This window comes from Cryptomeria japonica, chromosome 7, assembly GCF_030272615.1.
Source record: "Cryptomeria japonica chromosome 7, Sugi_1.0, whole genome shotgun sequence".
NCBI classification, from domain to species: Eukaryota; Viridiplantae; Streptophyta; class Pinopsida; order Cupressales; family Cupressaceae; genus Cryptomeria; species Cryptomeria japonica.
Genome location: NC_081411.1, coordinates 272,037,645 through 272,051,862, shown reverse-complemented (window position 1 = coordinate 272,051,862; position 14,218 = coordinate 272,037,645). Strand labels below are relative to the sequence as shown.

At 36.7% G+C, this 14,218-nt stretch overlaps 1 protein-coding gene across 2 annotated transcripts; it reads left to right on the top strand.

The window, feature by feature from the left end:
• The first annotated feature begins 1,284 nt into the window (after positions 1-1,284).
• Positions 1,285-4,616, top strand: LOC131050181 (protein NRT1/ PTR FAMILY 5.2). Of its 2 annotated transcripts, none has more exons than XM_057984367.2 (4): positions 1,285-1,614; positions 1,702-1,932; positions 2,326-2,885; positions 3,440-4,616. In XM_057984367.2, the coding sequence occupies exons 2-4, from the start codon at positions 1,774-1,776 to the stop codon at positions 4,308-4,310; spliced, it is 1,590 nt and encodes a 529-aa protein (XP_057840350.2). In that variant the 5' UTR covers positions 1,285-1,614; positions 1,702-1,773; the 3' UTR covers positions 4,311-4,616. The 2 variants fall into 2 exon arrangements, with proteins under 2 accessions (XP_057840350.2, XP_057840349.2); XM_057984366.2 differs by having other exon boundaries at positions 1,287-1,614; positions 1,715-1,932.
• The last annotated feature ends 9,602 nt before the right edge of the window (positions 4,617-14,218 follow it).

The following is a 14,218-nucleotide window of genomic DNA, read 5'->3' as shown; positions in this document are numbered from 1 at the left end:
AAGTCAATGGATCTTTGGTATGTTTCTAAAGCAGCATGGTTTCAAATGAATGCACTAGTACTCAACTCTTAGGCAAAGAGGTTCGTCCTTTAGCTCATTCTCCTATATCTCGTAGCTAAACGAGTATGGATTTGATATAAAACCCTTCATAAAAAGAAAAAGAGAAAGAAAAGAAGAAAATAAAAGAAATTAAGCATATTTTCAAAAGATAAAAGTAAAATAAGCATATTTTCAAAAAATAGTCTTACATATAAATATAAAATAAAAACTATAAAGAAATTAATTGTACAATTAAATAAAATCATTTAAATTAATAAAATAGTTACAACCATTTGTAGATAGATGCATTTAAGATATCTATACTAATTAAAATTATGATATTTTACAATCTATACAATGAATTTTTAATCATTTTGAAAAAAAATTGTATAGATTTACTTACATTTCTCATTGGAATCATAGAAGAGGATATGGTAGATGAACATCTTGATGAATGAATATGACCATTATGGTTTCAAAATCACATCATCAAATATGATATCACATTAATATGTTTTTAATTAAGGTGTCTAAAAAGATCCAAAAAAGGTTGATTCATACCTAGATGTACATGAAGCCACCTTTTGTTTGTTTCTTTTTAGATCTAAAGAGTATAATTCATTTAATTATATCTCTTCATAATTAATACTAACAACTTTAAAGTCAAACTACTAATATTATATTATTAAAATATAAGCACGAGAATTTTACATGAGTGGAGGTGTTTTCAACAACTATTTTAGTTGAAACGTGTTTTGAAGGGACCTCCAAACCCTTTAAATAACGCTAACTAAGAAAAGTAAGCTTGGGAAACAATAATAGATAGAACGCCCACAATGAGACAATAAAAGGTTTATTGTTATTTGCTCATTGTTGTTGTCGACCTTAAAATTGTTTATTGATGTTTTTATTTAAACACCTCTTGTAATAGCAATCTTGATCATTTCTAAATTATATTAGCTAATTCATATCTAATCTGATTTACTTTATTAAAAATTTATTATTATTTATCTACATATAAAACATTAAATCTACAAATATTATTCAAACAACCACTGAAGTCTATAAAGTGATAGTTATATTGACAAGGAAGTGAGGAGCAGTACAAAGTTTTTTTTAAGGGATAGCCTTTAAAGGGGACGTGAGGACCATCATAAAGTAGCCTTTAGAGACGGTGGAAAGATAATATGTACGTGGACCATTAGTGTGTGGTTCATTTCAAGTCAGTTCCGTATAGATATGACATAATATTAGGTGTAAATAAAAACGACTAGGTTAGAATTTTTTATGGCTTAGACCAGATTGTTAAATCTCCAGTACCTACTAAAAGTTCATGATGCAAGCCAGTGGTTTCCAGCTAAAAAGAGCCAAGTTCAGTCAGATTAATTGCATCTAAGTGAACAGGTACCTACACAGTTTAAATCCAGGCAGAGCTGCAAAATTTATCGCTCTTGATGCCTCAAAATATGGTGAATGGAAAAATAGAAGTAGGATTTGAAGGCTGTGTTGATTTTAAGGGAAGGCGTTTTGTAAGAGCAAAGACTGGAGGGTGGAGAGCTTGTTCTCTAATAGTTGGTATTTTTTCATTTCTTATAATCCTCTGCATCCATCTTCATCCTGTTATGAATAATTTCTTATTTCTGGTGAAGATGATCATTTTAGTTTTCTTGTACAGGTTATGAGTTCTGTGAAAGAGTGGCTTTTGCTGGGATTTGGTCAAGTTTAGTGGTGTATATGACCAGCAAATTGCATGAGGGCACTGTATCATCCTCTATAAATGCCAGCAATTGGGTTGGGACTGTGTTTATTACTCCTTTACTTGGAGCATACATTACAGAGAGATATTTGGGGCGCTTCTTGGCTTTAGCAATTTTCTGCTGTATATATACCCTGGTAAGCTTGACAGTTCAGTTCTTTTCAGTTTTTTTGTTTAATTAAATCTCTTTCATTTTGATGATAGATCATGAGTGTAATTCCACACATTATGTAATCAAAATCATACCAGTCAAATTCATAATCTAAACAACCGAGAATCATCTCATAATGAATCAAGAAGTATAATCTGAAACGTTATGCAATCCAAATCATACACTGTAGAATCCAGAAACTAAACAAGAATAACAATACAAACCAATGTTTTGTTGAAATATTTGTAAAAACATGGGTTGTGTGAAACTAATTATGGATTGCTATTAAAAAAAAATGTGTTTTGTGAAACTAATTATGGATTGTTATTTAAAAAAGATGGGTTGTATGAAACTGATTATGGAGTGAATTGTGGCGCAGGGAACGGGGATTATGACCCTATCTGTTTCCTTGAAATCTTTGAGACCTAAACAATGCCCAATAAATGAAGACTGCCAAAAGGCTTCTCCTCTACAGAATGGGATTTTTTTCCTTGGTTTGTATCTTATTGCTTTGGGCTCAGGAGGAACCAGACCAAACATCTGTGCTTTTGGTGCTGATCAGTTTGATGATTCGGTGCCCAAAGAAAAGCAGCTGAAGAACTCTTTTTTCAATTGGTGGGTTCTCATAGTTTTCTCTGGAGGTTTATTTGGGCAGACAGTGATTGTGTATATTCAGGACAAGATGGATTGGGGAGTAGGCAATGGAATTATAACTGCAGCGCTTGTAGCATCCTGTTTTCTGTTGCTGATACGAACCCCAGTTTATAGACATAAAATTGAGCCTGGCAGACCTCTGCAACGCATTGTTAAGGTCATTTGTACGATGTTTCAGAATTGGAAGGTGCCTGTACCTGCAGATCCCTCCTCTCTTCATGAAGTAGATTCAAAGGAATATGTTCCTGAAGATCGATACCTCATTGCCCACACTACACATCTCAGGTTGGAATTTGTTCTATATCAAACTCTGTGTTACAGATTAAAATCCTAGTATGTGTTAAAAGATATTTGTTAAGGAGAAAGAACACTGGTTTTCATTTTTCTTAAAGAAATGAGCAAAAATGGGCAAAAATGTTTGTATGTATCCAAAAGATTGTTTTTAAAATCAATTGTGTATGTTTTTGGTTGACAACTCTGATGTACTCTGTGATCCACCATTGGATCAGCACTCTGTCTTCTGATAGATCACTCAATTGTCAAACACTATACTCTTTGGGATGGTGGGTCGTTCAATCTGATTCCAAATGTTGGTTAAAAACATACACAATTGATTTCAAAAAGCAATCTTTTGAATACTGTATGAACTGTAAAAAACTAATGCCAACCATTGTTGGTATGCAGTCAACACACTCACTGTAGTTAGGCCTAACTGTTGGCCGGAAAGTTTACCAACAACACCTGAATGTAGTAGGTGGGTAATGGATTGATAATGGTATGGTGTGTATAAACTTTATGTGGCAAGTCTTAATCAGCATGATTTGTTCAACAATGGGCAGACTTCTAGACAAAGCGGCTATTCAAAATGGGGCAGCCTCAAACCCCTGTACTGTTACAGACGTGGAGGAAACAAAGCTGGTTATACAAATCCTGCGAATTTGGGTGACAGCAATCTTCCCCAGCACATTGCTAATTCAAGCAGGAACACTCTTTGTGAAACAGGCCATGAGTCTTGACAGGAAACTAGGTCACAAGTTCGAGTTCCCAGCAGCCAGTATTGGGGCCTTTGTGCCCATATCAATGCTACTATCCCTGATAATCTACAATAAGCTATTAGTCCCAGTAATGAGAAGATTCACAGGAAACCCAAGAGGCATAACAATATTACAGAGGATGGGGATTGGCATGTTAATCCATACTGTAGCCATGATAACTGCTATGGTTATAGAAATGAGACGCCTAGACGTTGTTAAAGATCATGGGCTCGCAGATCAGAAGCATGCTATTGTACCCATAAGCATATTCTCTCTGCTTCCACAGTTTGTAATAATGGGCATTGCAGAATCCTTCATAGAAGTGGCCAAACTGGAATTTTTTTATGATCAAGCCCCTATGAATATGCAGAGTTTAGGGAGTGTTTTGTATGCGGCTTCTGTAGGAGTTGGCGCCTTTGTCAACAGTGTTCTTCTCACAGTTATAAGCAGCGTTACTGGGCATCTGGGGCATAAAAGCTGGATTCTTGATAATGTGAATGCCTCACGATTTGATTACTATTACGCAGTCTTGGCCCTTGTTAATTTCATGAATTACTTGGTTTTCTTGATAATGGCTGCCCTGTATACAAACCAGACAGAAACAGTTGAAGCTTCTGAAAGGGATTCAAGCAATACAGAAGAAAACGCAATGAGTAACCCCAGTTACAGTGACTAAATTCAAAGTGGTGTCCAGGATAAAATTATGGATTAAATGCGGATCAAGAAGAAAATGTAAATGGAGTTCTTTTCATAGTGTGTTGGTTAAGTGGTGTTTTTGTTGTGGTCATCAAAGTTCAATTTTTTGTTCCATCATTACAATCTATCGATCTAATGTTATCCTTGCCAAAATTTACCAGACACTTGTGAAAAAACAAGATAATGTATTATTGTAAGTTTCATCATCCAAATTCAAACTCCTTTGGAGTGTTATTCATGAAATCAGCGAAAAAAAAAAGATAACACCAAGACAAGATTAGAGTTATTCCTTTGAAAGCTCAGTTGTTTGTTGATTACAAATTTTGTGTAAATTAAAATGGAGGGGATAAACATGGCCAGCAAACTAAAATATAATTGGTGAGGGAAGTTTTGTGGGAAGGGCTTATATGATTTTTTAATCTTCTTCAACAAAGTAGAATAATAATTGATTTTTTTGCATTAGATAGAATAATAATTGATTTTTTTGCATTAGATAGAATAATAATTGATTTTATGATGAATATTTAAAATTATTTGTCCTTATATTCTATTGTTATCATTTCATGTGGGTTGTTAAGTAGGCCTAGTCACCAAATATCTATGGTGCGTGAATTGTTATGATGCATCCCCCTAACGAGTTGTCTTTGTATTAATGGTAGTCTTTTTCCTTCTGTAGTTATAGTGACGTACTACCATATCATCGTTCAATTAGTACAGGGGCGCTTTGATCTTATATGTGACGTTTGAGCAGTGTTTCTAACTACCAAGTTTTCATTTGACATGATAGGCCATTTTTTAATCTACCTCTGTTTTTCCTTTCATTTATGCACGAAAAGTTTGTGGACAAAAATTAGTTACGGTTGCTGTTTAGTCGGTTTTTCTTTCATTTGTGATGGAAAGTTGATGGTTTTTTGTTTAGTCGTGTTTTTTTTTTGTGAATTATGAATATGGTGTATTTTTATTCGATCATTTAAATTAGGGTATTTTTCAATTTATGTTTGTTTTTTCTTTTATTTGTGGAGAAAAAATTTATGGACAAAAATTGGATAGGCTTGTTGTTTAGTCATGTTTTTCTTGTGGGTTATTGTTGTTTGGTCATGTAAAAGTTGCCTTTTTAAAATTTGTTATGCTGTTTTGATAGTCTTTTATTTTATGTTCTTGGCACTTTATTGGCTGCCCCTTTCTTTTTATCATTTTTTTTTGCATTGATTCAATACAAAAATAAATAATCATTTTCACATTCAAAAAATGTTTAAATGTGTCTTATATGATAATCTATTTAATTTATAAATATTTTTTAAACTATTTATTATTTATATTTTAATTTAATGTTCATGTATGTTGTAAAATTGTTTTCTTTAATAGTTTTTTGTCAAATCTATCTAACATTAGTAATATATTAATATCTTATGATCTAATATGTTCAAGTACACAAGAGGAGTTGAATGAAAGATATTAAGTCAAAAATAGTGTGAGTTGAAGAAGGGTCAAAAGGAGATTTGTAGTTGGTATATAGGCTATGATAATGTCATATTTAAAGCCTTGAAAGTATAATTAGGTAATATATGTAATCAAAGTCAATAGAAGGTATCATTTTGAAGAATTGTTGAGTTTGTTGACTCTACCAAATGTTGTTTTCTTTCCTTTAATGCCGCTACTTACAATTGAGATAGAGAGAACAAAGAATCTTGCAAGAGGAGGCAAACTATCAATAGGGAAAGGACAACTTGAGGCACATGCATGGGAGTAAGTTTTCCACTCTTCTCCTCAAGCTCTATAAAACTTAGGAGGGTGATCCTTTGAGATCTTTCTAGAGAACATTAAAGAGAAATAAATAAATAAAAATAATACCTCAATTAGATTTTTCCACTTTTGGTTTAAACTGTGTGAAACCTTTTCATCATCAACGTTTTAGATAATACTACATGGTCCATCATCAAGATGAAAGAAATAGAAGTTTAGAACTTATTTATCATGCCTTAATGGTAGACATCAATAGACATTTAGACCTTATAACAAGTAAATGTCTAAGAAGCATATGCCCATGCAACAATGGATGTGGAACAAGTATGTATCAAAGATGGTGAATCCCCTTAACCTCTCATATAGACATGCATCTTGTGATCTCACTAGTATAACCCTTTAGATGTCTATTTAACAATGAATCTAATAGAAATTGTTGCTAAAGCAATAACTTACATTAATGGATTGTACTCTTATCAACATAACTATCTAAAAATGTGACTTGATTACAAGGTGTCTTAAAATTTTACAACAATCTACAACTAAATTAGGATCATAGGCAAGACATGAGATAATACCAAATTGAAAGAGATAGTTTAAGTGGATACAAATGATGATAGGGAAAAAAAGAACCATCACAAATTGGGGCCTTGGTCTCATTGGGACTCAAATTTATGTTGCCCTTTTTACTTGATTCCCTTCCTTTTGTATTCTTTTGAAGTGCCCATTTCATTTCCCGTCATTCAATCTGGAGAAAATACGCATGGATTTATTATGTTTAGGATTGACCTTTGCCATTGTGTTCCTTCCCTTGATCAAGCCTAGGTACCCAATATTGAAAAAATAAAAAAAATGTCTAGTATGAGAGTTGCCAAATTTCTCATATTGTAGAATGTCTAGAAAGGTATCACCTTGTCAATTTTGGGAAAATTTGGAGTTAAATTGAAGAAGTTATGGCTGACTAGAGCTTTTATTGGGTTTTAGAACCATGTGGAGCCTTTATCGAGTTCTTGTAATCTTCAAAACTATTGATAAGTTTCCTATTCTCCCTTCAATCAACAATTTCCTCTATGCTTTATCAATGCTTTAGCCATTTTTCAATGAGTTTGTCAAAAACTTTAATGGCTCTCAAAACCATCGATAGTCCTTAGTTATAGGTGAACTTATGACAAAAATGAATAAGTAAGGAAAAGAATTGTTAGATATTCCTATAGTTCCCAAAACTACAAGAACCTTTAACGAGTTCCTAGTTCTAGCCTACGAACTAATAAAGCATAAACAACAAAGGCTAAGCCAAATGTAGATGTCATTAGAGCCTTCGGTGGTTCTCAAAACCATAAAAAACTCCAACTAGTGTTTGTCCATATCATGGCTTTCTTCAATGGCATACTTCTTATCTTTTTAGCATTTAAATAGTGTTAACATCACTTTTCTTGCCACTTCACTTTCTTCTAGCTCTCCACCAATAGCTCTAATTACACTCACAATCTCATTTACTTGGTGTATATAGCTTTTAATGTTCTCATCATCAAACATTCTCAAGTTCTAAAACTTTTTTTTTTGATTTGTAAACTTGGCTTGCTTTGTCTTCAAATCACCTTCATATACACTACTCAACTTCTCCCAAATTTCTTTAGCAGACTTCAACCCCATAACTTTAGAAAATATTGGATCATTTAAGAAATTGATGATAACAACTCTAGCCTTTACATTATTCTCATGTGTCTTAACTCATCCAAAGTTTGAGGACCATTTGCAATAGCGATATATCCTATCTAGATAACATCCCATATTCTAGTGGGCAGAGAGTCCAAATGATATTCCATCATTTCCTTCCAATAGGATCAATTTGTGCCATCAAACTTTGGTGCTTTGTAATTAACCTCCTACTCCATTATGGATCTTCCTCAAGTTGTGAAGATTCTCTAAGAGGAACTAGGCTCTAATACCAATTGTTGAACATACCATAGGACTAGGAGCGTGAATCAGTCCGGACCTTAAAATACTTTTACTTATAATCTATCAAACTTCAAACCACAATTAACTTATTACTAGAATTATGTTGAACACAAGAAGAGGGGGTGAATCTGTGGTTTCCAAACTTGACCCTTTTGATTGCTAAAAGGTGTGTACCGGTTGGCAGATCTAACACAAAGTAAACATACCAGTGAGATAGGGGAGGATAACACAAATGCAACCACACATAAAAGGAACACCACATTACACCGGATGTACGAGGAAAACCCAACATGGGAAAAACCTCAGTGAAAAATGTTGCTCGAGTCTACTGCTCGAATCCAGCCTCACAGTTAAACAATGGTTACAACATTTAGGGCACCAACCCAAGGAGTGACACTCATACTAATTTAGAGCACCAACCCCTACATCGAGCTCCAACTCAGTGATAACAATGTCATAGAACAATGCATAAGTAATACCCTTATTACAAATGAGCTTTGTAACTCTCACACATGTCTCTCCATTGGTTCACCTCTATTCAGTTCTCTGTCAGTTCTCTACTCACCTTCTCTCTGTTACAACCTTACCGGTTCAGCCTCTACTTCTTCTCTGCAGTAGTCTACTCTATGATCACTACTGGTTCTCAGCTTTCAAGTTATTCCACTTGCCGGTTTAAACCCTGCTTTGATCTTTTGTCTCTTCTCTGATTCCTTTGCCAATTCAGCCTCTACCTCTTCTCACTTTCTCTCTACTCTCCTTTGCACACTGTAGCTACCTTCTTATCAGTTCAACCACCACCGATTCACACCACTGCCAGGCTCAATGATAGTCTGTAGGTTGCCTTAACCTTGTCGGTTGCCCTCTTCTTACCAGTTCTCTCTCAAGCGCTCAGTCACATCAATCTTCAATGAACTCTATGACTGGTTGGTTCTCTGTTGCTTCTCTGCTGTACTTTCAATCTTTTTCTTCAACATCTGACCTGCAGCATCAATCCTCTTCGATCTTTAGTCGGCATATTTATCCCTGAGTTATCTCGCCATGAACGACATTCAAACTTCACATGTGTAGGGTTCTTTCTTTGATCACGAGGCATACAAGATCCAATCAGATCTTGTCTCAGAGATTTGCCTCCTGCAATGGATCAATCAACTTCGCCAATCATGCAACATCCAGAACACATTTTCTATATTTAGAAAACATGACAACTTTGTCAGTCTGCACTTGTCAATCACCATGAAGCGATCACGTAGTTAGCTTCACCTACCCAAATCAACACCTGGACATACTGCATCAATCATGATACCAACAAATCAAATCTTTATCCTCTGATCAGTCTCGAGCCGCAACCTTTTACTCTCGACCTGTGATATCTGCTATCGATATTAATGTCAACATATCACCAACTACCTCACTGATAATGCACGGTCCATTTGTTTGACACTTGGACTCCACATGGTGTCTCTATCGGCATGCACCTTAGCTCACTCTATCGGTCAGACTCTATCATCGACCAACACACAACCAGATTCATCTACCGGTTCACTAACCCTATCGGTTCTACCCTGACTGGTCATCCTTCAAGCCTGCACTTGGCAGCTCTACCGGTGGAACACCTTTGTTGGTCACCAGACATATCAATCCACCACATGCTCACCTTCATCAAGTAGGAGCACATCACTTAGCCTCTTTTCTCTCTTACCAGTTCACATACTTACTGGTAGGCACCTTGATGACACCGTGTCATCAACCTTCAACTGTTTCCATTTGAGGCAACTGCATTCTGGTTGCACTCTTTATTTGTAGCTACTCAACTTTACCTTCATCTTCATCAGCCCAAACAACATCTTAACTGGTTTGTCAAAGTGACAAACCCATCACTTCTTTACTCTTCCTTCTTTGTCCTAGTGGCTCAACTTGCCAACACTAGTTGATCTGGTGCATATCTCTGATTTCATGCACTTGAGGCACCTTTGTGTTTCACCAGTTCGTCCGGTGTGAGCCTTGAATCACCTGCCTTCTACTTTTCTGTCTTATCTCATAAGATTATGATGCATTCCATTTATATTAGGGGATAAGCTCAGTATAACCACTTATCAGTGGGAGTAGATCCTTGCCACTCATTCTGCTTTCGATATTTGCATGGATATGCCTTAGATGACATTGAGCAGATACATCTTCAATCAGGTACACTCACTATTAGTCATATTATCAATCATGGGATATCATCATCATCTAGTGGGAGTCTTGTTGATTGAAATCCAACTACATACCAGCTCTGCACTTCTTCATTAGCTCACCCTGCATTCTAACTAGTCACATTCTTGTCGGTTGGCAACCATACACTACCAACATACCACTTACCAGTTGTTATACCACACTGGTCTCCAATCCTTATGTCTTTAACACAAGTCAACACTAACTTGTGTACGAGTGACTCCAATGACCACTATGTTGGATGACATTCTCTTCCTTACCGGTGACAAGCTATACCCATTTACATCAATGACAAAACAATGCCAACAATCTCCCCCTTTGGCATTGATGTCAACACATGTAGTATCCGACATACTACATATATTCTCTCTCCCTTTGATAACAATGGAAAAGGGTACTGACAAAGTTTCTCTCTCCCTTTTCTCTACCGATTTCTTCTCCTCCTTTGACCATTTCATTCTGCATCCTTACCAACAACAACACTAGAGATGGAGGGCTTAGACACCGACTAACACCAATTTCTCAGCAACCAGATTATATACAAACCGAATACCAATTGCATATAAAAGTCTGATTACCAATTTTAGAAACATGTGTCAGTGAATTTCACTTACCTATCGGTCAGATTGCATCTTCTCCCCTTTTGATACGTAGATATTCTTTCTGACCCTAATTTACTAATACCAAGTGTTGAAGCTGACATTGATATCAATTTGATATCACATGTGTATTCTCTGATACCAAATTTATGTTCTCCTCCTGTGCAGGTAACTCTCCCTCTTTGTAGGCAACTCTCTCGGTGGTCTAGTTGTGATTTCAATAAATTACAAATTGGATAGACATTGAAACACCTCACAACCCTGGACCGATGAGCACATCCAAAGACTCAATCATATCGGTACAACCATAGACACTTGCTCTCCCCCTATGTCCAACATGTCTGATCTCAATCAGAAAATATGGTTGTGAACTCCCCCTGAGCCATAGAACTTAGGTCATCTTTGCCTGTCAGGTTCTAAACCGGTTCTCCAATCTACACTCTATACCGGTTGAGCTAAGTCAGTAAGTGATCAACTGATGATCTTTCAGCTCCATGATATCCATCATAGCTTATGACATGATCTTATATAAACACAATGCCATACCACATCACTATCATGCCTAAAATCAAGCCGGTTAGCCCATAATAATGCAAGCATATATGATCTACTACTGGGCCAACACATGTCATTCAGGTCTTTTCCAATATCACCTGATACATAATCACCACAATCCATGCTACCGGAGTTATTGGAATGATCTTGGAACTCATTGACTTACATAACCTGCAATATTAGCCAATATCCATACCTGTTAGCATACTGCACATATCGGTTTCCTATACCAGACCAACATCTCCACCAAAGCACCTTCCTCTAACTCCTATCTTCTTGTGTCAAGTGCCTCTGATTCCAATGGCAATCTAAACCATTCACTGACACACGCAGTAGTAATCCATCTCTCATCTATAGCTGTGTAGCCAAAGCAGCAACTACACACACTGCCATCTCATCTTCTTCCTTTATACCAACAATAGCTTGTCCTTCCATTCATCCAATTCCATAAAGGGGGTGAATAATATTGTCTATGTGTTACTCCCCTTGAGTCCTGCATATCCTCTAGGCCTTAGGAGATATCACCTATGCATTGAATGCATGGTTCTAGTCCATGGTCCTACTCTCTTCCTTCTTTCTCCATACCTGCTTGATCTCCCTTTTCTTCTCATTTTCAGTCTTGGGAGAAAGTCTTATCTTCTTCTGCTGATTGGTCCTTGCTCTACCAAATTTTGTAGCATGAATGGAAGTATTGCTATAGAAACAGACTGTGTTCATACCAAGCAGCTGTCTTGAGGGCCTTCTATCAAACTGGTTGGAACATCTTCTATTGGTCATGCTATTATAACCAGCTACCGGAACCGGTGGACGTCTTGATCTTGCAGGAACACTTCTCCTTTTGTTCCATGCAGCTCTTTGATTCTCATATGCTCTATACCCATTTTCATATTGAGCATAGTTGTTATACCAACTGTCATAGGACTGCAAGATCTTCTTTATGCAATCGTGACTTTTATGGTCAAAACCATTACATCTTTGACAGGCACGATTGTTATTTCTAGGAAACACATTTTGTTTATTCCTAGACCTCTTTTTTCATTCATATGCCCTGTGACCATAATCTTTGCATGCAAAGCAGTAACCGAAGAAAGGGGGCTCATAACTTACAAATTTATTTTGCCATGCATGAGGAGATCTTACTAGTTTGGCATCTCCATTTCTGCTTCTCCGGGGATTATTCTTGAATTGTTTGGTCACTACAGTCCTTTCATCTGATCCCTTCACCTTCCACACTTGTCTTGACTTGTGGAAAACAGCATCTCTCTGTCTTCTACCGATTGGAGGTCTTCTAGGTTGTCTTCTTCTCAAGTTCTTGCTTCCAGTGAAGCTGCCTTGTCCTATCTTTCATTTTCCTTTGGGATCCACATTGTTCCTCCTTCTTGTAACACGGGTCTTCTTTAGCTTCATGTCCTCACTGGTTGTAGTTAGATCAACCTTCTTCCGGGTAGTATTCTAGACAGTGAAGGTCTATCCCTTGTTATCTCCATTTGAGGAGACAAACTGAATGTCTTTGTGGGAGACATCCTTGATGGTGGAGCACTCACCGACATCACATCCTAAACCTCCAATATCCTTGGATTGCTTTTACTTCTTCAACTTCTTGTCCAACTCATCACTAATGCCATCAAACCAAATTCTTACCTTGAGCTCATCCTGACATTTCTAAGGGTCTTTTCAGAGATTCTCCATTTCTCCTTCTAGCTATTGATACTCTTTATCCTTTGCCTCTAGCTTTGATGCTAGATCTTTACACCTGCATTCCTTGGTGTCTTCTTGTTGACTCTTCAACTATGAGATACATTTCTCAGATTCTTCAAGGCATTTGATTAACCAGTCTTGTTCCACAATGGCAGCATTCTTGAACAACTTGTAATCATTTCTCACTTTGCTAAGCTCATCGAGTGCACTTACAAGTTCTCCTTCAAGATCAACTTTTCCTTCATATTCTTCTTCATCTTCACTATCACTGCCAAACACATCTTGCCGGTGGGAACGATTTTCATGATCACTCTCAGATGTGTGCCTCTCATCTTCTGTCTCTTGAGCCATGAAGAGGTGAGTTTCCTCTTCATCATTTATGCTGCTATTGTTGACAAATCTACCTTCATCTACAAACCTATGTGATTCATTTCTTTTCTTGCTCTCATAGATCGGTTTTGCAGTGGTTGGCTCATTTCCATAGAGCTTCTTCTGTCAGTCCCACAAGCTCTTTGCTCATCTGCATTTGTCCACCTACGAGGAAACATCTTCGGATAACACACTGAGTATAGCCTCCATAGCTTCATCATTACATTCATTTCTTCTTTCTGCTTCAGGACCGGTAGGAGGACTAATGGGTCTAGAGGGACCATTTACAAGTGACATCCATACATCATACACTAAGGAGGATAAGTAGACTTCCATCCTACAACTCCAAATAGAATAGTTTGAATCGTCAAACATCGAAGTAGAGATTGACACTAAACAGAACATTGTACTCAAATACCAGAATCTACCCAGGCTAACGAAAGCTTATCAACCAGGAACCTAGGCTTTGATACTAATTGTTGAGCACAAGATGCCACTGAGAGGGGGGGTGAATCATTGGTTTCCAAACTTGACCCTTTTAATTCCTAAAAGGTGTGTACCGGCTGGCAAATCTAACACAAAGTAAACATATTGGTGAGATAGGGGAGGATAACACAAATGCAACCACACACAAAAGGAACATCACATAACACCAAATGTATGAGGAAAACCCAACATGGGAAAACCTCAGTGAGAAATGTTGCTAGAGTCTACTACTCCAATCCAGCCTCATAGTAAAACAATGGCTACA